A 23,853-nucleotide genomic window follows, 5' to 3' on the forward strand; every position below is an offset into this window, starting at 1 on the left:
TAAGCACATAGAAAAATAACAGAAAAATTTGATTTTGCCCTAATGAGTGCATCTCAGCTAGAAGACCAGGTGTAACCCCCAGCTTTCATGCCTGGGACCACTTCTTGGCTGCATCACAAATTTTGGGATGAGAACTGTAAGTATATCCTCTTCTGTTGTGCCATTATTATTTCTAGAAAGAAATACAGGCACATGGGCATCAGAGAGCAGTGCAGCTTGGCTGCTCAGCAAGGAAAATGGAACCAGGAGATCAAAGCAATAACACAGTCGGCAGAGGCAGCTGAGTCACAGTCCTACAGTAACTGCGCAATGAAAGCAGGGCAAGCCTGGGTGTGGTAGTCAGGTTCAAATGAGAGTCCACATGTTTAGACAAATCCACAATGACCACATAAGACCAAGTCAGCAAGTCAGGGTCTGGAGCAGGTCTAGTGAAGGTAACCAGGGTGAAGCACAGTCCTGTGGTTACCAGGGTGCTCCGAGATCAGGCTGAGATCTGTGCGTTGGGATCCAGGTTAAGGTCGGTATGGTTCATGGACAGGCAAAGGCCTAGCTAGTGACAGAGGTGGAGCTGTAGGTCAGGGAAGGGGGGCAAGCAGTGAAGCCTCAGCTTACAAGCAGATCCCACAGGAAGGGGTGTCAGTCTTGTTGCGGCCTCCAAAGAGAGCTTCCTGGGAGTGCTCTATCACCAAAGGAAGGCAGAAGCCCTCAGCTGCATTAGCTCTAAGTTGGCCTCACGCCCAGGCAGCTGAACCTTCAAGAGAGGGCATGCTATCAGGGTTCCTACAACTGGTAGGAGCCATGGGGTGTTTCCAGGAATTCCTTTGGAATTCGTCTGAGAGCAGAACTGCAGGCAGCTCTATGCATGCATCCACCAATCAGCAACTTGGTGTTCTAGTAGGTGTAAATTCACCTTGTGCCTATAGCTGGAGTCTTGAAGCTTGCACTCAAATGCACTGCTAGTGTGCCTTCAAGAAGTTTCACTGCTGGTGAAGCAAAGGTTGAAGCCAAGCACCCGGTTACCATCTGGACTACCCCGTTTGTAACACCAATGCAAAAGCACCTGCCATAGGAGAAGAGTACACATTCTCCAAGTCCCTCCAGGGGTGCGTGCTCTATGCATACACTGAATTCTGTTCGTAACAGCAAGGCGGCCCGCAGAGGCTGTACATAAAACTGCTTCACACTGCCCATCGGGTATAGGTGCGCAGTGCCCGCCTTGGGTTAGCTGCTGATGTGAACTTCACTGCCAAAAATACCCACACTGTGCATGTCCAGTCCTGAAAAAACTTTAAATTTGGATCATGATTGAGAATTTGATTTATTTTTTTTTTTATTTCCCCAACCCATTAACTCCTCTGGAATTTCACCAACTCCAGCACTGAAATCATGGGAATGAGTCTGTGACAGTAAGAGTATCTGTCTATCTTATATTATTCCGACTTTAACCTTTTTTTTTCCAGCTGTCATATATACATTGAGGCTGTACTGCACTTACTTTCTGAAGCCCTTCAGATACACCATTTTTGAGCAATCACTAATGAAGCATAGCTGTATGTACCACAGATCACCTACTTTTCATCATAATCCTTGTAAAATGCTGTAGTATCAATCTGGAATTTTTGGATATCACTCAGTAAATCTGTTTTCATATCTGGCTGTACTTTCAGCAACAAGTCCTCAACCTTCAGTGCCTATATGCAGACAAAGAGCAATAACATGCATAAAAGTGGCAGGAAAAAAAAAGCACTGAGTTTTAAGTGAGGAAATAGTTTAGTTCTTATGTTTCAACATTGAAAAGGCTGAGAGCAGATTTGCTATGTATCTGATTTGAGAAATAATACAGCTATGGTACCTGTGTGTTTAGGTTCTTCCAGGCATAAGCCAATCCATCAACTCTTTCTGTATTTCCATCTTGAAAGAGCAGGTTGTGTTTATGAAGCACAGAGTAAGATTCTTCGATAGGTCCAACTGTCATGTCAATTTTAATCTCATTCTCTCTGATTTCCTTTAGTGCTTCCATTGCTTCCCGTACATCATCAAGATCATGGATAGGTCTGCTTAACCTCTTGCTAACATTTTCAATGAATGAATAAATTTCATCCATGTCTGTGGCAGACTTTTTATTCAAAGCTAATCCAAATGTTCTTTGTCTTGAGCGGCACTCCTGAATTAAAGCTATTTTCAATGACTCTGTCGCAATATCCACTGATTCCAGCACACAGTGATTTGGGAGTTCTCTGATTTGCATTTCTAATTGCTAAGACAAACACAAGGGTTCAGCTTTTATTTTCATTACAATTTCTCTGAATGGTTCTATTTTATTAAAGATATAATACTTACAGAAAAGTATCTGATTTGAGTTTGGAATTCAGCCATTGTTGGTTTAGTATCTGTAAATTCCCTCACTTTTTCCTCTGCATCCTAGATAAAAGAAGTTTAATTTAACTATTATCACTGGTATTACAATAACCAATGGGGGACTCAACTGCCTGTTGTACTGTGCAAACACAAACATTCCCTCTCTAAAAGATCTTAAGATGTCCGCATTAACATCAAACGATATATCTCACTTGAATTGCTTTTCCTGACTGTTACTCTTTGTACAGTACCCTTTAAAGCACTTAAAATCTATCTGTAACTCAGAAACTGACACAGATCAGGATATCCCTTATCCATCCAAATATTACTACAAAATTACAATGTAGCCGCTAAAACTTTGCTGGAAATACTTCTTTTCCTTCTGTCTGCAAACCTCCAAAAGCAGCTCACAACCTCTAACAGGTTTTAGTGTAAGTAAATGGTAGTCATGGTAGTAATGGTAGTAATTGCACTAAGCCATCTTCACTCTTCCTGAAACTGCAATTTCTAGCTACAAATGGCCCAGCCATTTGGAGAAAGCACAGTTTGGCAGGAAGGATGGATCTAAGTGAAGAAGGAACATTTACCTTGTTGAAGCTTGCTTAAATGCTAGAGCACTGAGCATCCTTCCCTTTCATAAGGTAGGATAGTATCTGCAGAGGTGAGAACTTTAGTGTCAGCAGCTCAATAAATGTTCTTGATTATTGGTTCAATTACAGGCAAATGGTCTTCACCCAGTTCAATAACATTCATCTATAGCCTGCACCGTGAGTTTCCTGAGAAGCTATTACAGCTGCTCTGGCCAATAATGAGTTCCTAGTGGTTTCACAGACATTACTAAAACAGGGGTAACACTGTCAGCTCCTGAAGAATTTTAAGGTTAAGGAGAAGATTAATTTTAGAAGACATTTAGTAAAAAGGAAACATTATTATGCAACTGCATCATCTAATCTGGTCGTGTCTTGTCAGGGTGAAATGACGTACCATCAACACATGGTGAGCTCAAACAGTATCTCCAAAAACTGAAGTAACTAAACATTAAGATTTTGAACCCCAAAAGCCATGAAGAGGTGGAAATATCTCCTCATAGGTTTTTATATGACTGGACCCACCTCCTCATGAAGACAGCTCCATCAGCCCTCATTCACTTTGGCTTTGGAATCCTTATTACTGGAAAGATTTCCTAGATTTAGTTTATAATTTTTGTGCAGAAATAGAAAACCTGCTTTTAGCAGTGGCTTCTGAAGAAGAAGTGGTCAGTTTAATATTCAGGAGTAGTTCTGTAGTCAGCAGTTTCTTGGAGATTCTGCTAAATTATTCTTTTTTATAACCTATGCAGACAAGATGCTGTGAGGAAGATGCATACGCATATGAAAGCATAACCTTGATTATGCTCCAATAATGCTTGATTATGCTTTCTTTTTGTGCTTCTACTTTCTTCCTTAGTTGGTAGAGAATTACAAGTCTCATAAAGAAAAGAGTTATTATGAGGATATGGATTCTACCGTGAAACCAATGATTCCTACTGAGCACACTTATTCCTACTGAGTCTCCTTATGCAAGATAAAACAGTTAATTTAAAAGATTTCAAAATATAGCAACATACTTTATTTAATATGTTTCTAACCTTATCCCAGATGCCTGAAAATCCAGAAAAGCTGTTCAGAAGATCCGATGCTTCAGTTTTAAGAGATAAAATAATTGTATTTAGTTGCATCACCACTTTGTTTATATCCTTATGCTCGACGATCTGCTTGTCTAAAGGTTTCAGTGCCACCATCCTGGTGAGTCTGCTCTCATCACCTAGTTCTACAGCAACAGCTTGTTCAATCTGGCATAAATTAAACAAGAAAAAACATATGTCCAATAGTTCCATTTATTTATTTATTTATTTATTTATTTATTTATTTTTACATTATAGAATGCTAAATAATGCACACACAGTGAGTACCTCTAAGGACAAACAGAAAGTGCAGAGAAAGCATTCACAAGGATATTCCCTGTTCTTAGCTTGGATTTTTACAGAACTATAATTCTAGTGTTAAAGATAAAATATTGCCATGTGGAGCTCTATATTAATAATCCCTGAATGACATAGGTCAAATATGCATCATATACAAATAAAACTGTGCTGTTTCCCGCTCCTACACAACTGCTCAGGTCTTCCCAATTTCTTCAGTGTAGAATTACAATCTATACAATCTGTATTTTTTGGCCAGAAAAAAACACCTGAAGGCAGTGGAAGGTTGGTTACTTGGAAGTAAGAAAATAATTCTGCTTGAGGAAATGGAATTCAACCCCCTCTCTCCTAGTTGGGGTTTTGGAGGGGTTTTTTTTGGGGGGGGTGTTTGCTTGTTGTTGGGTTTCTTTTAATTATTATTGTTTATTTGCAGGTTTTTTCATTGAAATGACCTGGTTTTCATCTCAGATTGACAAAAAAGGAAGATGATATTTACATACACTTTCCAGCACAGATCTACACAGTTCCGTATTTCATTACCAAAGGAGAGAATTAAGGCCATTTGATTACCATTACTTTGTGTTTCTATACTTCAACAAGTTTCAGTTTCTATCTATACCTCAGACCTTCCTAAGATTTTAGTACTCATTTCATGCCAGTTAAAATATTTACATTGTATTTACTGGAGCATTATAGGTGCTGTATGCAGCCTGAAAGTTTAACTTAGAATATAGTTCTTTGCCTGAGAAGACTGATAATAATTTATACTCAGCTTGTAGTACCCATGGGGTAATGTTAGTTTTCATACATTATCTACACTATCATCACCATACTTACACAGCTTTTGATTTTAATATTAGAAACCACCAAATCTAAGGTTTATGACTTATTACTCTTATGTTCAATCCCTTGGTATATAGATTAAAAACTAGGCTTTCACTTAATGAGAAGATCCACCAGACTACAAAGTATTGGCACAGAACATATTCTTCTGAGATTAAGAAACTTTCACCAAAATACTAAATTTTTGAAATAATCAAAATAAAATTCTCACCTGCTGCTGTTTATGATGTAAGTAAGCAAATTTCCACAGGGGTATATCTTTGGCTATTGATAATACGATATTTACTGCTTTGTTAACAACACTCTGAAAACAGCAAAATATTTACCTTGAGCACACAGAGGGATTATGACAAATAAGAGGAGAAAAGACAAAAAAAAAGGGTGTAGGGGTGGAAATCCTTCAAACAATACCAAAATTAAAAATTATACCTCTACCTTTACAGAAATATTATAATAAGTAATAAGCATGAAGCAGGATCACCAAAAATACATATTGTAAGGGGAAAGAATACTCCATAAAGTTTTATTGCAGTGCTTCTATGTTTATGTGGTTTTCAAACAAGAACATAAGAGAACTTTATGAACTTTAATCATGCATCATTGGGGCTCATAACTTAATTATAGTACTATTTCCCCTCAAACTGGTTATAAACTTAGTTATTTATTATTAATAATAATAGTTTTCACATTCACATCAGAATGCCTGAATACATTTGCCTAGATTTATGATGGTATAGTCTATTATCTATATAGGCAGCTATATAAATTAATATATAACTCCTATCTATGCTATTTTAAAATTACACTTTGTGGTCTGATTTCTTACTGACAACACCACGAAGGCTGCAAACAAGACCTGAGAAATAATTCAACACCAGTTTTGACAGTGACAGTGCTAAATGAGAAGTCCACAAATCAACACCATAAACAACTAATACTTTGTGAATGATTTCAGACATCATAGGAGACTGCAAGTATGTGCTAAGAACTTTGCTGAGTTAGTCTAAGGTTAAATGAATGATTGTGATTTTCATACTTTAGGCTTGAGGCTGATAATATTCTTCTTTATATTTCACTATACAGAACACTGATTTATGAATGACGCTTAAAACTGACCCCACCATTTTATATTTTGAAAGAGTTTAAGGAGACTAGAAAGTCAAATGAGGCTGTACCAATGGCATTAATTTTTATTTCTACATTCACTTTGAAATGTTTGCCTTTAAGTAGAGATTTATTAACATGAGTTTCTTGGTTTTCAGGAAAACACTTCCTTCTACTGGCCAGCATAACAAACCTGATCAGTGGCTTCATGTCCTCAGCATCCAGTGACATCATGAACTCACGTGAGTTTTAGTCTTTTTTTTGTTCCACTTCCTTTTAGTCCTTATACCAGATTAAACTTGCACATGTTGTTTTAAAACACATTTTAAAATGTTTTAGCATAAATGACTGAGATGTGCAATTATTTTGTTACCTGAATATCTTCAAGACTTGGTCTCAAGACAACATTTGGAATAGCCAGTTGAATTTCAGCTCTGAACAAAGGAACTCTCTGTGTTTCTACAAACTTAGTCATCTGATACCTAGAGTCAACAACACGCAATCGATGTCTTAAGGACTCTAACGAAATCTTCGTGCCTAAATAAATTTGATATTTAAGTGAGGTTAGATATTTTACCAAAATTAGCTTGGGAAAAAAAAAAAAAAATCTTAAAGTGATATTAAAATTAAACATATCTGAAGAAGACTCACATCTGACCAAAGAGTCAGTATTCTTCTGACAAAGCTGTGCCATCAGATTATAGCAACTACAGGACAGGCATTCTTGGCAGCGTGTTTTGTGTTTCACATCTAGATGTGTACAGGCATATGAATCCTGAAGAGTGAAAAGGAAATTCTTAGGAAAACAAACATGCTACCTAGCATGTAAGTGAAATATCAAGTATCTGACTAGGTTATAAAAGGTTACTTTTTACACTGTAAAAATGTCTTACCTCCAGAGTTTTTCCAGCATCTGCTTTCAACCTGTGCTTAAGAGTATCTACCAGGTCACACACAAAGCATTCCACTTGCTGACTCTGTCTACAAAAATAAAACTTACAGTCACACACAGGGAATCAAACATAAGGAATACCTTTTGTTATTTTGCAGGCACACACCCCAGTCCCACTGCACTGCGAAGAACTGTATGTGCAAGGAAATGCCCTTATAATTTTCAATTTGTTCCTATTGCTTAAACACACAGAGACTGTAAGACTATCAACAAATTCATTTTCAGACTCTGTTATATCTGATTCAATTGGACTTCATAATAATTTAAAGAAGGGTTCTTTTTCAGCTATAAAATTAAAAGATAATTAAAAGATAAAAGAGGCATATCATGATGCAGCAAAATAACCTGTGAAATCAGAATTAGTAAAATAAAACCAAACAAAAAATAAATAGAAAGTATGTTATTTTGCACAATGAGCACAGGTATCTTTCTGGAGGAGAACTGAACAACTATGCTGCTATAATGTGGAAAATAAGCATGGGGCAAAAAATTTGCACCACTGGAAGAATGAAAAATCTTACATTAGCTAGCTAGCATTAAGAATGAGGCAATTAACCTGGGGATAAGATTTCAAGTTTTATTCATCTTCATTTTTGTTGTTACTGATTAGAATGCCATAGGATGAAGAATATGAAATGCTAAACATTACAGGTGCAATTTTACATCTGCTGTATTAAAGGGAGTTTCTCCCCTGCATCCTGAGACTATCATTTTGCTTTAGACTAGTACCCTGTAAACTCTCTATGCATAAACTAGTAATATATAAATAATCCCCCTCCCAAATATGGCCTTCAAATCTGTGTAGTTAATAAACCTACTGAGACAGTTTGTGAGCAGCAGAGACAGCCAGCTTGTCTATCTGTTCCAGGAAAGAAAGCACATCTACAGGTTCATCTTCTGGCAAAATTATCAGAGCAGTGTTTGACATATCCTCCAGAATTCTTTCAATTCTGCATTCCAGGGTATCAGTCACTTCTTTCACTACGTAGTCTAACTTCCTCAGGGTACTATAAACATTGTCAATAACTAAGCAAGAAAAACAAAATTAAAACAAATCATGCAAAATACAGGCCTCTTAAATCTCATCTCCCCTTCCCCCTGGTATTGCAATAAAATGAGGAATTAATGGCAATGAAATATGCAATTAAGACCTGAAACAGAAACATGGTGGACTTGCTCTACCTTGGTATCTTTAAATGGAAACATTTTAAAATAACTGGTACAATAGACTTCAAGATATCTTTTTTTTTTTGTATTAAAGAGCATTGTAAGGAAAAGGATCATCAAAATACAATTACAAACAGAAAGGATATAACTGTCTAAAAATTATTCCGGTCCTCCTATATACACACACAGTGAAATCCATTACTTTTGTAATGGTAATTAACTTACAAATTCATTGGCTAAAATTCCCTCACCCAAGATTACATACTGGTTAAAGCACTAGATTTCTTCTTTCATGCTTATGACCTAACTTACTTAGGAAAAAGATATACTAAGTGCTTTTAACAGATGTTTATTAAACTAAAGGTAAAAATGACAGTTCCTTACTAGACTAGATAAAATCTTTCCCTTTCTTTCATACTTTTCATTGCAAAATAGAAATGTGTCACCTGAAACCCTTTGTCTTTGTTATAACCAGACAGTATCATTTGACTCACCAGAGTATGTAGAAAAAAACCACTATAGTATCTAAGCCACAACAATGTGACAGTGGTGTTCAACTGCTAATGCTTTAAGTGGAAAACATAATTTATTCCTATTAGAAAGTTAATGAGGGAGCTTGTCTTTGTTATTAACTAAAATGGATAAGAATATCCAACCCATTTCATAGTGGTTTTATTATTATTTTACATATATAAAATAGGTAGTCCTAAATCCATTTTTTTCACCTTGTCTCCTGAGTTTTAGTCTAGAAGGCAACCATTAACCCCCATACTTCCACATATTACAATAGAAATAAGGCACTTGAGACATTAAAAGCTTATGTATAGTGAGTTAAGCATGTCAGTGGCATGTCAGAGTTATTTCGCATGCACTGAACCAATGCCAAGTTTGTGAGTGTCCAGCAGGCATTCTGGGCATGTTAGATATTGCACATTTTCAAAAAAATATGATGCATACATTCAAGAAAAGCTTTCCTTTCTAGGAGTGATTCACTTTCAGCTGCAGCAGCAGGAAACAGGAGATAGCGCAGATACTCTTGCTGCATAACCTCTACCTTGTCAAAAAAGGCCAGTTCCCATCAAAGCAAATGCTGATCCAAAGAACTATTTAAACCTGAATTATGCCTATTCAGACACTTAACACAATGCAGAGAGTACCTAAATGGATAAATAAATAAATAATATTGAAAAGACCTTCTTTACAATCTGTTACTAAACTATGAAACCAAACACAAAAATTTATTTTAGAGCTATAAAACAAACATTAAAAACCCCACTTGCCATTTGATTCTTGTGCTTTGCTCAAGCAAAGGTCAGGTAAAACTACAAGGTGACTAGCCCTGCCTTAAGCACTGTGCACCAATGCCACATGGCAGAGTCACAAATGAACAGCTGCATGAACCCATGCCCCCTTTCATTTTCAGATTTAGGCTGCATTTGTTCCTGTTTATCTGGTTGCTTTTCATTTTGAAGAAGAAAAGTGAAAGTCTAACATCAGTCTACCTCACGTAAAACTGATTTACAAGCATAAGGTATTGTTTTCTCATGGAACTGCAACATAAAAGTCTTGCTGGTAGTTTTATATTTGTTCATTTCAATTACACTTTTATAATAGTTTATCAATTTCATGCTGTATTTGATAGGGATAAGCTTGTCTCTTACTGTTTCTGTGGAAAAAGCTCAATGCATAATTGGGTATTATAAAATAAAGTTCTCTTTAAAAGAATTAAGACTTGGGAAAAAATCTCCAAATATTATACATCTTCTACTAATTTCAACTTTGAATTTAGACATGTGACTTTTAGGATGCTCAGCATAAGTTATGAAGATTTTTCTACAGAAAAGAAAAGATATTATTAAAGCACCCCATGTCCATTCTCTTGTCTCAGATTCTTGTAGCAGTTGGGCTATAATTATCTACCTCACATGAAACACATTTTTCACAGAGAAATGAAAACAGAATGCAAGCATGAGAAGAGCTCTTAATTTTTTCATTATATGATGAATTGGAAAAAGATCATCAGACTGATACTGATAGGGGGAAAAGAAGTAAAAAATGCATGACAGTTTTTGAAGTGTGATGTGATAGCTTAAGCTCAGTAAATGAAAATGCATTTGATTAAAAAATGGGACTGCAACTCAAGTCAAATATATGATGCAATGTTATTCACTGAACTTTGCAAGAAAGCTCCAAAGTCTTTACAGACTCTCCCACCGTTACAGCGCAGTATGGCTGACAGTCAAATATGACAAACCATTTACTTAGTTACACAGCTGTAAATTAACTAGTTTAGTGGCTTCACTGTACTCTCAGCAACTGAATTTGTAACGCCTCAATTGAGAGGTGGAGGGGAGGGATGGAGCAAAAGCAATCCTTTTAAAACACTAATTATTTTCCAAAAGTGAGGAGCCAGAAAGCCCCTTTCTTAAAGAAAAAAAAAAAAAAGAAGAAAAGAGTGATAACTATTGTATTGATTTTACATTTTTTAGTGCCAAATCACTTATTCTCTCCCTGTGCTTCTCACCAAGTTACTTCAATACAGTGACCAATATCGTTTAGTAGGATTAAAAAATTCTAACAAATTTCAAGAAACTCTGATTCTACAGTGATTTTGCTTCCACTGTATCATAACAGTAGAAAAAGGTGGGTTGTTTATGGAGAGAACATAACAGTAGTTAAAGGGACACCACTAGGGAGGTCAAAAAAGGATATGCCTGGTAAACATGAATTAACAAGGACTATTGACAGCTGTCAAACAGCCCTGGCTTGATCATCACATTTTAGAACAGGACATAAACACACACACACACCATTTTCACCTTACTCATGTCTGACTTAGTTCCATTGTTAGGAGGGAGTGATGTGGCATGTTTTTCCCTTGAATAGATGAAGTTCTTTTCCTAACAATGACAAAGATACCTGGCAGGTACCACCTAACAGCATCAACAGTTCATCACCTCTTTTCCTACTTACATACATTTATCGATGTTCAAAGAAGTCCATGACAGCTGCATCAGGCCCAGAGTAAGAGCATCCTCAACTTGTTCTACGAATGGTTTCATCAGTGGTTTCAGCATAACAGGAATCCCATTCAGACACTCTTTGCAATTGGTCAATAGATTCTGGACTCTGAAAGACATCATCATGCTTATAATGGGCTTAATTCAGATATTTGAAACACACAGGACTTTGGACATATTTTCTCTTAATAAGATTTGCATTCTGACTCCATTTAAGAATAAGAACTCTTCCTAGTTCAAACTAAGCCTCCTGTCCCCACTAACAGCAGAACCAGACTGGGAACATAAGTACCTCCAGTAAAGTAATTGTGATCAATTTAGAGCAACTTTCTTCTATGAAAAATTAATTTTAAAACAAACAAAACCCACAGGAAATTGAAAACATGGCATTTTGTTCCCTTCGTCCTACCTTAAACAGCATGGCATGAAATGACACTGCTTGTAAGAAAAGCTAGGTCCAAGCCACTTAAGACACCAGATCCCAAAGAAAAAGAGGCCAAATTCTGAATCAAGATTTACCAATACAGTTCCATGAAAATGTAGCTACACAATGAAGCTGTATAAACAAGGACTAGAAGCAAATACAACTTAAGTCAGATACATAATGGGTTCCTTACAAGAACTGCTGCAAAAAAAAAAAAAAAAAAAAAATAATAGCTGTGTTCTGTGCCAGATTAAAACCATGACTTTAAACATCATTTTTACAAATCGTACACTGATACAACCCATTCACAGTATACTGAGAACTGTTTTCCCAGTGTTGCTTAAGCAAAAAATGTCATCTCCGAGTATTCTTTCTTTGCTTTGGAAGTCAGTCTGAAGTCTTTTTTTAGAGTTGATTGTAAATTTGGGTTTCTTTCATATTACAAAGATTTTCTGTACTTTTTTGTTTCTCTTGGATGGCAACAGTTGGGATGTTGCTTTTGAGAGGAGTGTAGCACAGAGAGTTTGCCTTGCATATTACAAATTTTAGGTTATTTTTTCTTAAAACACTTCACAGATAATTAATGAAAAATGCCATGTTATAAGAGTTAAAGACTGAAAGCTTTAACAATGGAAAAAGGGATAAGGGGTTGCATTGAAGTGTTTATGTAAGTCTTTGAACTTTGTCCTTTTTTATCCACTTCCGTTAAAAAACTATTATCTAAAGAACACTCCTCACAAAGGATGATTTTGTAAGACCTATCATCCTTGCTTAGAGAGTTCAAGAATTAATAATCAGCATCTCTGAGAATGAAAATAACTCTTCCAGCAGAGAATTAGACTGTTACAAGAAGCAGAAAAAGAATTAAAATCAACAAAAGTTATTTCAGATATTCAACATGAGAAAGCATATTATAACATAGGCAAGGTATCATCTATAGAAATGTTTTGGTTGTGCCTTAATCAAGTGGCAAATTCCAGCTTTTTTTTTCTAACAGAAAAAAGCTTTTTATGTTAAATGTAATATTTTGGAGTATAACCCCTATGTTATAGATGCCTTAGCAATACCTCGTTGCTCCACTTACAGAGCAGCTGTTGCAGTAACAAAAGCGTGTAGGCATTTTCTAGTAATGAGATATTTGTTAAGATAGGAACAACTGCATGTTACCTATATTACTGTGGAAATGCAGGGGAAAGCAACTAAATTTTAATTAAACTCCATCAAAAAGAAGAGTTATAATAAAACAAAAGCATATGCAACAGATTCAAAGCTAGGGATTCCCTTTTGCAGGTGAGAATCAAATCCAAAAAGTGTTCACTCACTCCATTTGATGTCTTTTAATCTGTTCTTCCTCTGCACACAAGCCAAGAACAACATCTGGAACTTCAAAACGCATTTTTTTCAGGTATTTTGTTTCATAAAGGACTTCCAGGACCACTGGGTCCAAGTTTACAAGTAATTCCTTCATTTAGCAGTACGGGGGAGGAATAAAGAAAGAGAAAATAAGGCAATCATTTAATAGTTACATGTAGTGTGATATAACTGGAACATGAAACAGGATGTAGGTGACCAGAGAAGATTTTTAAAACAGATACCCATGTTTCTACACAGATCCTCTTCCTCCTCTATAAATACCTGGATTTTTCAAAGTATTAATCAACCAATATCTCACACTGATTTCAATTTCTTGTGACCCCTTCACTGTGCCCTAACAACTTGGCTCCTGTAACTTCTTAAGTTTAATTCTGGTTTTGCAGAACAAAGCTAATTTTCCTTTTCATTTCAGTTTCTCCATTGGTAGACTGGGGAAAAATGTTGTGAAGGTTAATCTCTGTACACTTTTCAGGGCACTATATGCTATTAAGATGCTAAATAAATTTGAAAACCAGATTCTAGCTACCAATTATGGAATCACTAGTTTAAAAAAATGTCACATTTTATCATAACTTATCTGCACTACAGCAGGAAAAGTAATGTGTGAAGCAAGAATGGTAAGATTTTCTGTCTCAACAAGAAGTTTTGAAAGCAAGTTAATTAATGATTGCAATATACTCAAGACAGTGACATTGACGACTAGAGAGAAGACCATGACCTAATTAAAAATTCTTTCCTTAACTAAAATTTTTGTTAACAGAGAAAATAAAACATCGAACAAGATCTAAAAAGATATAGATAAGTCAATAATAGTTAATGTATTTGCTGGGTACTGCCTCTTTTATGCCCAGAATGAGGCAGGAGCCTTATGAAGAGGAGACAGGATGAAATCTGTACTATAAATAAGCACCAAAAGGAAAAAAAAACCCAACAATTCAAGTAGCTCATTTTTTAAGTCTATTAAAATTATTTTAATGTTGTCCTTGTCTAGCCATTACATAATTAAAGCAGAACATGCAATACTAAACATTGCAGCAGTAATACAAACAATAAATCATATTTACCTTGGTTTCTGGGTGCCTGGCAAGTAAAGAAGCACGCAGAGCATTTCTAGCCTGGTCAGCAAACCTGCACCAGGCCCTATGATAAATAAGTTCGAATTCCAAAAGAACTGCAGCCATTTTATTGTAACTCTTAACAACCTTTTTCATTTCTAGTGTCTGCAATTCGAAGGGGAAAAAAAAAGAAAGCAAACACAATTTAATCAATTCATAGCAGAAATGCCCTCCACTAAGATTTTCCTCACTGCCATCAGGAAAACAAAACAAATAGCTTTAAATTATGCTATTTTAGAAATAAGGTAAAATGCAGAAATGCAGAAATATATTGAGGAATTAAATTACTAAGAAGTATTTAACTGCTCTAAACAACTCTTTTGCTGATTTTTCCTCCTAGTCTTGCCCATGAAACGAAGTTTATACTATGACCTATATGAGGGACTGATGTCCTATTTCATGAAGTTTGGCTAGTGATTGGGGTTAAATATCTCAGTCCTCTCCATTACAGAGCACAGCAGACAAAAGCCTCTAAACTTATGTATACATCCAACAGTGCTACTATCAGGATTAATATGAGCCAAGCCCCATAATGGACAAAAGCACCAGCCTAAGTCATCAGCTTAATGTCTCAATGGAAGTAAATGTCCTGAGCCATAGAATAATAGCGCTACAAAAAGGAATTCAAATCCCGCAGCAAACACACTTATCCTGTTACATGATTTGAATACAAGTTGCTAGAAAAGTGAGCATAGGAGTATAAAAATAAATCATTTATCTGTTAGTAACATGCTTGAAAGCTTAGTATAAATCCTCCTCTGCTAATTTACAACCTTCAGAAGTGTGGTTTTCTTTTTAAGGACTGTCATTGGCTGGTCAATTTTTCTGTATAACTGCTGAGCCCACATAATCTTCCCTGTTACCTAAAACACAGAAGATATGAGGTTACATTTCCATAACTTAAAAACATCAAGAAGCAAAGTCCTTTCTCTCTCATTTATTCCATTCTTACTGGTGGCATATTACGTGGTATAGGTGGATTTTCTTTTTGTTTTTCATAGAGTTTTTGAACAAACTCTAAATCTTGGCTGTAGTGCTGAAGGACAATGATATACTTCTCATTAAGGTCAATATGATTTTCTCCTATTTGCTCAAGCTTCATCAGAAGTCCCAGCATCTGTTCAGTCTAAAGAGGAGAATGGATCAATTACCACAAAAGATGTTAATAGTTCAGAAAGTCATTGTTCATAAACTGTTCTCTTATTTTTTTAATTTAGAATATAAAGTATGTTTGTAAGTTGTTTTCTAAGAAACATAGAATATTCCATCCAGACAAGTTAGTGAGTTTTGTCCCATATGGAATATATTTACCATAGCATGAACCAAGAAACTGTTACCATTACAGTGTTGTGCAATATTGCAATTTTTTTCTGCCTCTCAAATCATCACTCTTTTTTTTCTGCAAATGCTTGTGGTAGAACACCTACACCTTTACTTGTACTTCGTAATATATTGTTATCAGGGCCTGAAACAATGCACAGTACTGACACTAAGGTAACTAATGGCAGAAATTATTTCCTTACTCCTGCCACCCAAACAGGAATAACTTTGATATGCAACAGGAAGCACAGGGAACACCAGGATAAAGAAAGATAATAATCTTCAAAGAAAATCAGGCTATAAAATTGGTATGGGAAGATGGAACATAAAACTAGCACCAAGCAACAATGAACATTACCTTCCAGCACTTCTGCAAGTGACTTTCAGAATACTTGCAAAAGGCTTGACATACTCCAACATTATATCAGGCAGGCACCAGCACAGAACACCAACCGTGATGAAGGAGTTCAGTAGGAGCTATAGGTACTCAGCCCTTCTGAGCATCAGAACAAGGGGGTTGCATTTGTAACATTACTTACAGTTACAGTCTTTTCAAACCAGGAATCCACAAATTCTTGTATGGACTCGTACAATGCTGAAATTTGGTTCTTAAATTCAAGGTAATCTTTTTCAAACTAGAAAAGGGTAAAAGATTTAAAAAAAAAAAAAAAATCATCCATAGTGTTGTTTTCACTTCATACTTTTTTTCCCCCCTGAAGTTTTTGGGGAATTTGCTTTATCTGCCCAGTACACGTGTTCAGCACTGAATTAAAGAAATCAGGGACAATACTAGTAACAAATGCATTTACATTCTAAGCAAAGCAATAACTGTTAGGTTATCTGGTTAGAGCCTCATCTTCACGAACACAAAGGAGCACAGAGGAACATGGGCAGGCAGAGGAAATCTGATAACCTAGTAGAGCACTCTCACCAGCTACTCCCAGTACTGCCACAGGAGGGCGCTCAGCTCAGGTATGAAAGCCATCAAGGTGAGCAACCTGGCAGGCTCTCTAGAGCACCTTACAGACTAAGTAAGGGAGGTTATTGCCTAAAGAGACAAGGGAGTCATTACAGGTTACCAGGGAAGAGCATGGAACTATATACATTATGAGAGTTAGGGAAGAAATGAAGACAGGGATCAATGTGATTTGTGGGAGCAGCAAGTGTGGAAAAATAGAGGCATGTTGGGATAAAAAGGAGTTGGTCACATGTGAACAGGTTGCTGGTCAGTATGCTTGTCTGGCTGTGCTCAGCACCTGACCAGCACAGTCTGTCTTGTCTTCTTACTTATCTCCCTTTCTAACCATTTGCATGGGTGAAAGGGTTCTCTCTTCTATTAGCGACCCCAACCAGGGTAGGAACCATGGATCAAAGCAACTAGAAACAGAGCAGAATGTGCATAATGTGTGGGTGAGTGTCACACCCACAAAATCAGACTAGGCAGCAAAGGACACAGAGGCTTGGGAACAAAGTGTTGAAGCAGCCATAAGTCTAGGCTGGATATTAAAGAGATCACAGTGGTCTAATAAGAGCTGCCTACCAGAGGGACCAGGAGGCCCAAGCCAGATACCAGAGACAGTAGGGTCTGAAGGTCAGCTACTGATAAGGTTATAAACTTGGATCAGCTATAGGAAAGAACTGTTTGCATGTGTTTCTGTGTGCCAGCAACCAGGACAGCAAGGAGATCAGGTAGAAGATAAACTGATTGCTTAAGACCAGTTATGGAAGGACCCACAGTGCATGTGCCTCTGTGTGTGTAGGTCTGAGTACCAGCAACTCGTTTAGGGTTGTGGGCCTTGGGGGCAAGGGATGTTTAAAGTTTAGGAACTGGGGAAACCTGGGTATCCAGGGGCCAGCTTTTGGACAGCCTGTGTAAGACCAGCTACTGAAGGGATTCATATATATGTATTTTCTACTATCAGGCTTTCTTCCTGCTCAGCCAGACAGGTACAAGATGAGGCCATTAATATTGTTTGTAATTGTATTTTCAGTTTGTGTTGAGTTGTATGGCCAGACCTGCATACTGTGTGCATGCATGCGCACTTGCTTACTGGGAATTACATGCCCAGCCTCACAAGTGAGTGGACCTGGGGACATGGAACTGCAACAGCCTCACCTCTATTGGGCTACCAAATTTGGCAGCTCCTACTAGAAGTAATTTTGGTATTTATCTGTAATATTTCTTCTTAAAAGTCCAAAACAGTGAGGACCTACAAAAAGAGTTCAGTACAAACTTCCTCTCAAAGAAAGCACTTCACAAGCTTGGGAAGATAGCACGTAATATACATTGCTCTAATGATTAGGTGCAGAAAAGCCATGCCATTTTTAAATACCTCCAAATTCCAGTTAACAGTAAATGCTTTCTTTCAGAAAAGAGCCACACAGCAAGTATTACAGAAACATAAGCCATCCGCCCGTTAGGAGAAAGCCAAGGGTACCCTAGACTTAAATGTCTAAAGGAAAGTTCCTGACAGTTGCAAACTACAGTGTAGGAAAGCAGGAGAGTAAGTCAACATTTCTACAACTTCTATTGTGAGGCTATTAATCCTGCAAAGCAAGCAGGCTATACCTCAAAAAAAGCAGCTCAATTACAGCATGTACAGGATGTATTAAAATATGAGTCTGAAGTATTTGAAGTTACTTACCAACCCGCTCAGCCCTAGGGGGTGATATCATTAACTTTCCCCTCTAAAATATTCATCTAAGTGCCTTTACCACCTTTACTATAATACTGCCTTTACTATTCCACTATTTCCAGTTACACTGAGTAACTCTTGCAATTAGATAAACTATTTAATGCATTGACCTGCTGAATTAATTTCTGGTCTGCAGTTCGAACATATGCATCTCAAAACAAACAGGTTTAGGAAAAGTTTTCTGTAGCATTACCTATCACACAAAACCCAGTTTATCAAAAATTCATAAAAACATTTGAAATAAAAGCCAAATTTACCCAAACACTTTCAAATTGTATTACAAGATATGAAAGTATTATTATTACAGCAAAATACCATATGACTTGTTATAAAATTTAATCCTCTTTGCATAACTCCCATGGAAAGCACAGAATTAAGAGAGTGATTGTCAGACAAATGCTGAATGTATGTACCTCTTTTTTCCTGTGATCCAGAACATCATACTGTTTGGATTTGGTGTTTGCAGCAATGCTGTGGTAATGAGTAGTGATCTCTTCAAGACCTTCTATTTTTATATGCTGGAGCTTTAAAAGGCTTTCCATAATATTGCTCATATCTGAAATCTTCTCCAAACGCTTACAGAATGTATCAAATTTCCCAAATATGTAGTTTTCACTAACATAAAAAGGCAGCAGAGAGATCATTATGCAAATCTGTTTGCAATAAATCTTTATATTTAACCCCTATATATTCTGCCAGAACTACTACCAAGTTTCCCATGAAAAAAATCTATGCTGTATTAATCACAAGCCAACTAAAACCCAATTTAAGGTAATGTGCATAAACCAGAAAATGCTTAATCCTTACATATGTCAATTAAAAGCCTTTACCACATTTCACAGGAGTTACTTTTTTAAATAAGACACTTATAAATATGAGTGTACAATGCTAAGAAATGCCTCATTCTTTAAGTGCAGGTAAAACTCCCTTTGGCATTTTGGTAGACAGCCCAGCCCAAATCTGACAAAATTTCCCTGGAGACTTTTCACTTACATTCATGACTCAAATTTGTTGGGATTTCAGACCATACATAAACATACATATTAAATTAACACATGCATAAAGTCCCCTGTAAGTCCTCTTGGACATCTGCTAAATCACCAAGTGACTGGCAAAAACCTGTTACTGGTTTATTCCTGAGCAAAACAAAACCAAACCTTTGCAAGGTCATGTTCTGATTATAATAACTAGTATATTTTAATTGAGTATTTAGCTTTTTTGCTAACCAGCAGATATAATGACATTTCATTTATATGATTCAATATTAAAGTGATTTACTTACCTGAAATCAAATTGCCTTTCTCTTGGATTTTCCTTCAGCTCCTCCCTAATTCTCCGAAAAGACATTTGGTACTGTTCTTTGAGGGAAATGCATTGTTGTATCCTCTTTAACAATTCTTGCCTGAGGAATAAAATACAGACGACACAAAATCATCCTAAGGAGGTCTTCAAAAGAGAATAAATAAAAATAAAACATTTCAGTCAGATATGCAACTTTGCAAAATAAGAACACAAAATTATATATTACCTGAAAAACATTCAAAATATAAGCATTTCATTTAAAGGGTTTTTTTGTTTAAATTTGTTACCTAGATTGGATATTATTTGTTTAGGATTTACTTTCATCAAACCAAAACATTCACAGCATAGTCCAGAAGGGACTTATACCAGGTAAACCCAGACTACTGACTGCCTGCAGTTCAGCCATTTCTCATCTTCTGTAAACTGGGTATTTCTGATGGGTTTTCATTTGTTTGTTTCTTTGTTTTTTCTAAACAGATAAGACTGGAGAGGTATTTTTCCAGACTACAGTAAGTATGAAGAAAGTCTTGTTTCTTTAAACAGATACACCAGGAAAATAGTGGTTCCTAAGGCCACGGACCTTATACACAGTTGTTCATTAACCCTGAGGTACTACTATAGATGAAATACATAGATGAGGCATGGAAATTAGCCTTAAATCATTAACGCAAGGCTACTGCTCCACTTCGGCTTTGTCTTTCATCTTCCAAAAGATCATTGGGAATTAAAATGATAGTCAAACTTTATAGCTTGAAACCACTAACTGGAACAGAAAAATTTTTGCAGGAACTGCAGCAGCAAATAAGTAAATGAGAAGAATGCCTCAAAAATAAAGTCAGCTAGAATAAACAAATAAAAAAATCTATTCTATTTTTATTTATATTCATTGTTTAGAATAAACAGAGACAGTATTTAACTGATTACAGGTTATTTCTGAAAACTTGGAAGCAGCTCCTTGCAAGTAGCCATACAGCAAACTCATCCCTTCCTGAAATGCTTCCTTTAGTTCTCCTGGCAGTGATGCCTATAAAACACCCAATGGCATCACAGGGTTTGCTGAAAACACTGTAATTCCAGCTGACCAACACTGACTGATTGCCGTTTTTTCTTCATCCCTCTTTCCTCCATGCATCTCACTATTCACTTCTTACGTTTCAGATTGCAAGCTCTTATGTTTTAGACTGCAAGCTTTTTAGAGCTGAGGCAAACTTTTTGTTCAATTTATGTATATGGCCTAACATTTGTGAAAACCAGGGGCTCTTGCAATACTGACAGTTGTAACAAGAATAGAAAACAAGAACAAAACTAGTCTTAGGCACTTCTAATTAGCAAACTTACAGTAAAAGTATGAGGTTTTTTTAACGTAAGGTACATCATTGGCACCATTTACACCCCTCATGTGTTTGCTCATACAGCATTCTCCACAGAATACTCAAAAAATACTAGTCTGAGTCCCATCCTATCACCCACATACCTCGCTCCAAACAGAATCACAACTGAAATGTGATTCTGGTCCTAGTATATATTGTTGCCTTCCTCAAACTGACTTTCCTGTCCACTAAAAGCAAACTATAAGTCTTAGACAGAATTTTGCCAACCTGTTCTTGGAGCTTCTTTATGAACAACCTTAGCTCCCAGTCCTAATTGCTCAAGTGTGTTTTGATCAAAAGAAAGCCACAAAATATTCAGTGTCATATACTAATACACATTATGTGCTTTTCAGTAACAGTTTTTTCACAAAACATGGTCAATTTGTTTTTGTAGAGTACTTAACTCTACACAAAATGAGTACTCAGTGCCTGAAATCAGTGTGTGGTAGGAGGACAAGGGGCAACTTAAACCAACTTCTAATAATCTTTATGACGATCTGTAATTTTACTTCTAGTGTTAACAAAAGAAGACGAAATTATTAAAATTCCATTACTTGTCCAGATCCCAGATTTTTGAAACACCTTCACATAGATAGGTCTTGCATGTATTAATCATTTGATTAGTGATTTTAAGAAGAAGAGATGTCATGCACTCTGATGTATTATAGTATAGTGATGTACAGTAGATCATACAGACAGTATTCATTAAACTGGGTACGTATTCCATCATTGTTACCTACAATAGGAAGAAAATAGGAAAGTCAGCAATTCAAATTTCCTAAAAATTAACACAACAGAAAATATGACAGCTCTGGGAATATGTTTGCCAGTGGATAAACATCTTTTTGATTGTAACACATTGTTCTTGCATATATGTCATTATGAACTGAACCATCCAATTCATTTGTAGGAGCCTACCACACTATGACCAAGATTAAAAAATAGGGAATGGGTAATGAGTAAATGAACAGGTCTTTTTCCAGATTGAGACTTTCTAGAGTAAAAACAGAGGCTGTACTCATTTTGGCAATCGCCTCGAGTATATGAAGGTGCTGTAGAAATATGCTACCTGAGGAAAAGGAGTCATACACTGCTACAGAAAAAAAGTTGGCAGGCTGTAGGAAGATCAAGAAGTTGGCCTTTGTTCATTTAGCCTAGATCTATACAGAAGAGAAATGCAGAAGGGAGAGGTAAGGCAACAATTACCTTTCTTTTACTGAGGATACTAAACTACAGAGTTTTCTGTCCCACAGAAATGCATGCAAGCCAGATATACTGAGAACCCAGAACAAAAGGTAGTGAATGCTCTAGAAAAGGATTAACAAAGTATGGCATCTTAAAGTCAAGCCCAACATGGCAAACTGTGAATAATTGCAGAATATAAAAGGTGTAAAATAGCACATTGGATTCAGAGCTCAAGCTTTGAAACCAATATTTAGAAAAATTGTAAGCAGCTGAATTATGTGGGAATCTTACACATAAAATCTGTAAATACAATTCACTAATGCCAAAGGAGTTAAGCTGTCTGCTAATCATTAAGCATAATAGTTAAATACTGAAAAGAGAAATATCATTCTTTAAGTAGCAAAAGCCTTTACTTTCTTTTCTGAATATCACACAACTGCCTTTAGAGAACTACTTACAGGTGAAGCTTTGGCAAGTGGACCAAAAAATTTATCCAATATATATAAATATCTCACGTTGTCTTTAGCTTCATTGGCAGCAATTGTTATACTGCCATCCTGAAGGAAGAAAAAATAAAGACAATTAATACTGCTAAAATTTACTGAACAGGTTCTTGCTCTTTTGCAGTGCATGCTACCACACGACTGATTCCATCTTGCAAGCATTTTCTCACATAAGTGCTCCCAAATAAGATATTTCTTCTTTACATAAGAAACAACCACTTTTGCACGCAAAAACTGGTAAGATCTACCAGGAAATCAGCAACACTTTGTGTAATTCCTTAGTTAGATCCCCAAAGCTTTTCTTTCCTGATGAAACTATCATAGTATGGTTTTAATAATCTGACTTACATTTTAGAATGGTTTTAGCATGGTATTAATTCTACAGAACTTAGACAAGAACCCTAAAATGTACCAGGGTGTTTCCCATCTTTGCTTTAATAAACATTTCTTACGGAAAATGAGTTCACAGCTAATGCCTGTATATCCTTCTGTTCATGACAGCTGTAACTATCCAGTACTTAGGAGGCAATGCTGTAGGAAGAAAGAAATCTAGTTCATCATCCTTGGCTTAGCATCCAGAGTACTGACACACTCATCTAAATTCCATTTATCATAAAAGTCTGCAAATATGTTAAGCACAAAATCAAAAACTCAGTTAGGTGACACTGTTTTCCTTTCTACTATCAAAACAGATTACCTTTTTTTAAGTGCTGGAAGATCTACATTCTATATTTAAGGGGTCTGACTAGGTGTACGTGGCCTACAGCTTATTTTCTGGCTTGTCTACAATTTTGACTGCTAAGTTTACATTACAAATAGCCACTTATCTGAAGTAGCAGTTATGCTACAAAAAGCCAGCTGTCAATAATTCTAAAAGCAGTATGATGAGCCTTCAGACATTTCTAGAATTGACCTGCACAGCGTACAGCACAAGGGAGACAGAAAACTGTTGCATTGCTCCATTGCTTTACTTTTGCACAACCATTCCACCTATGATGATAATGAAAGGTGCATTACAGAAGCATTGACTTCAAGTTATCTATTTAATTTCAGAATCATTGGTATTCTATGTTTTAACAAATGGATAATAAACTGCAGTTCAAAACCAGCATAAACATTCAAAACTATGTTTAGCATTGTGTTCAGTTCTGTGTGTATTA

At 36.3% G+C, this 23,853-nt stretch overlaps 1 protein-coding gene across 1 annotated transcript in view; it reads right to left on the reverse strand.

Moving 5' to 3' along the window:
• Positions 1-23,853, reverse strand: part of LOC308217390 (dynein axonemal heavy chain 5-like) — a gene marked incomplete at its 3' end in the record, with an annotated part of 156,191 nt that overhangs the window by 126,045 nt on the left and 6,293 nt on the right. The window contains exons 7-25 of the mRNA XM_080610449.1: positions 22,649-22,747; positions 21,560-21,741; positions 19,616-19,735; positions 18,747-18,948; positions 16,177-16,272; positions 15,270-15,443; positions 15,091-15,180; positions 14,267-14,422; positions 13,151-13,290; positions 11,362-11,513; positions 8,036-8,243; positions 7,159-7,246; positions 6,917-7,040; positions 6,639-6,802; positions 5,373-5,465; positions 3,986-4,189; positions 2,341-2,421; positions 1,853-2,257; positions 1,573-1,691 (exon numbers count right to left, since the gene is read on the reverse strand). Of these exons, the coding sequence (XP_080466575.1) occupies positions 1,573-1,691; positions 1,853-2,257; positions 2,341-2,421; positions 3,986-4,189; positions 5,373-5,465; positions 6,639-6,802; positions 6,917-7,040; positions 7,159-7,246; positions 8,036-8,243; positions 11,362-11,513; positions 13,151-13,290; positions 14,267-14,422; positions 15,091-15,180; positions 15,270-15,443; positions 16,177-16,272; positions 18,747-18,948; positions 19,616-19,735; positions 21,560-21,741; positions 22,649-22,747 (2,897 nt within the window). The remainder of the gene's footprint in view (positions 1-1,572; positions 1,692-1,852; positions 2,258-2,340; positions 2,422-3,985; positions 4,190-5,372; positions 5,466-6,638; positions 6,803-6,916; positions 7,041-7,158; positions 7,247-8,035; positions 8,244-11,361; positions 11,514-13,150; positions 13,291-14,266; positions 14,423-15,090; positions 15,181-15,269; positions 15,444-16,176; positions 16,273-18,746; positions 18,949-19,615; positions 19,736-21,559; positions 21,742-22,648; positions 22,748-23,853) is intronic.

This window comes from Psittacula echo, assembly GCF_963264785.1.
Source record: "Psittacula echo genome assembly, chromosome: 2".
Taxonomy (NCBI): Eukaryota; Metazoa; Chordata; class Aves; order Psittaciformes; family Psittacidae; genus Psittacula; species Psittacula echo.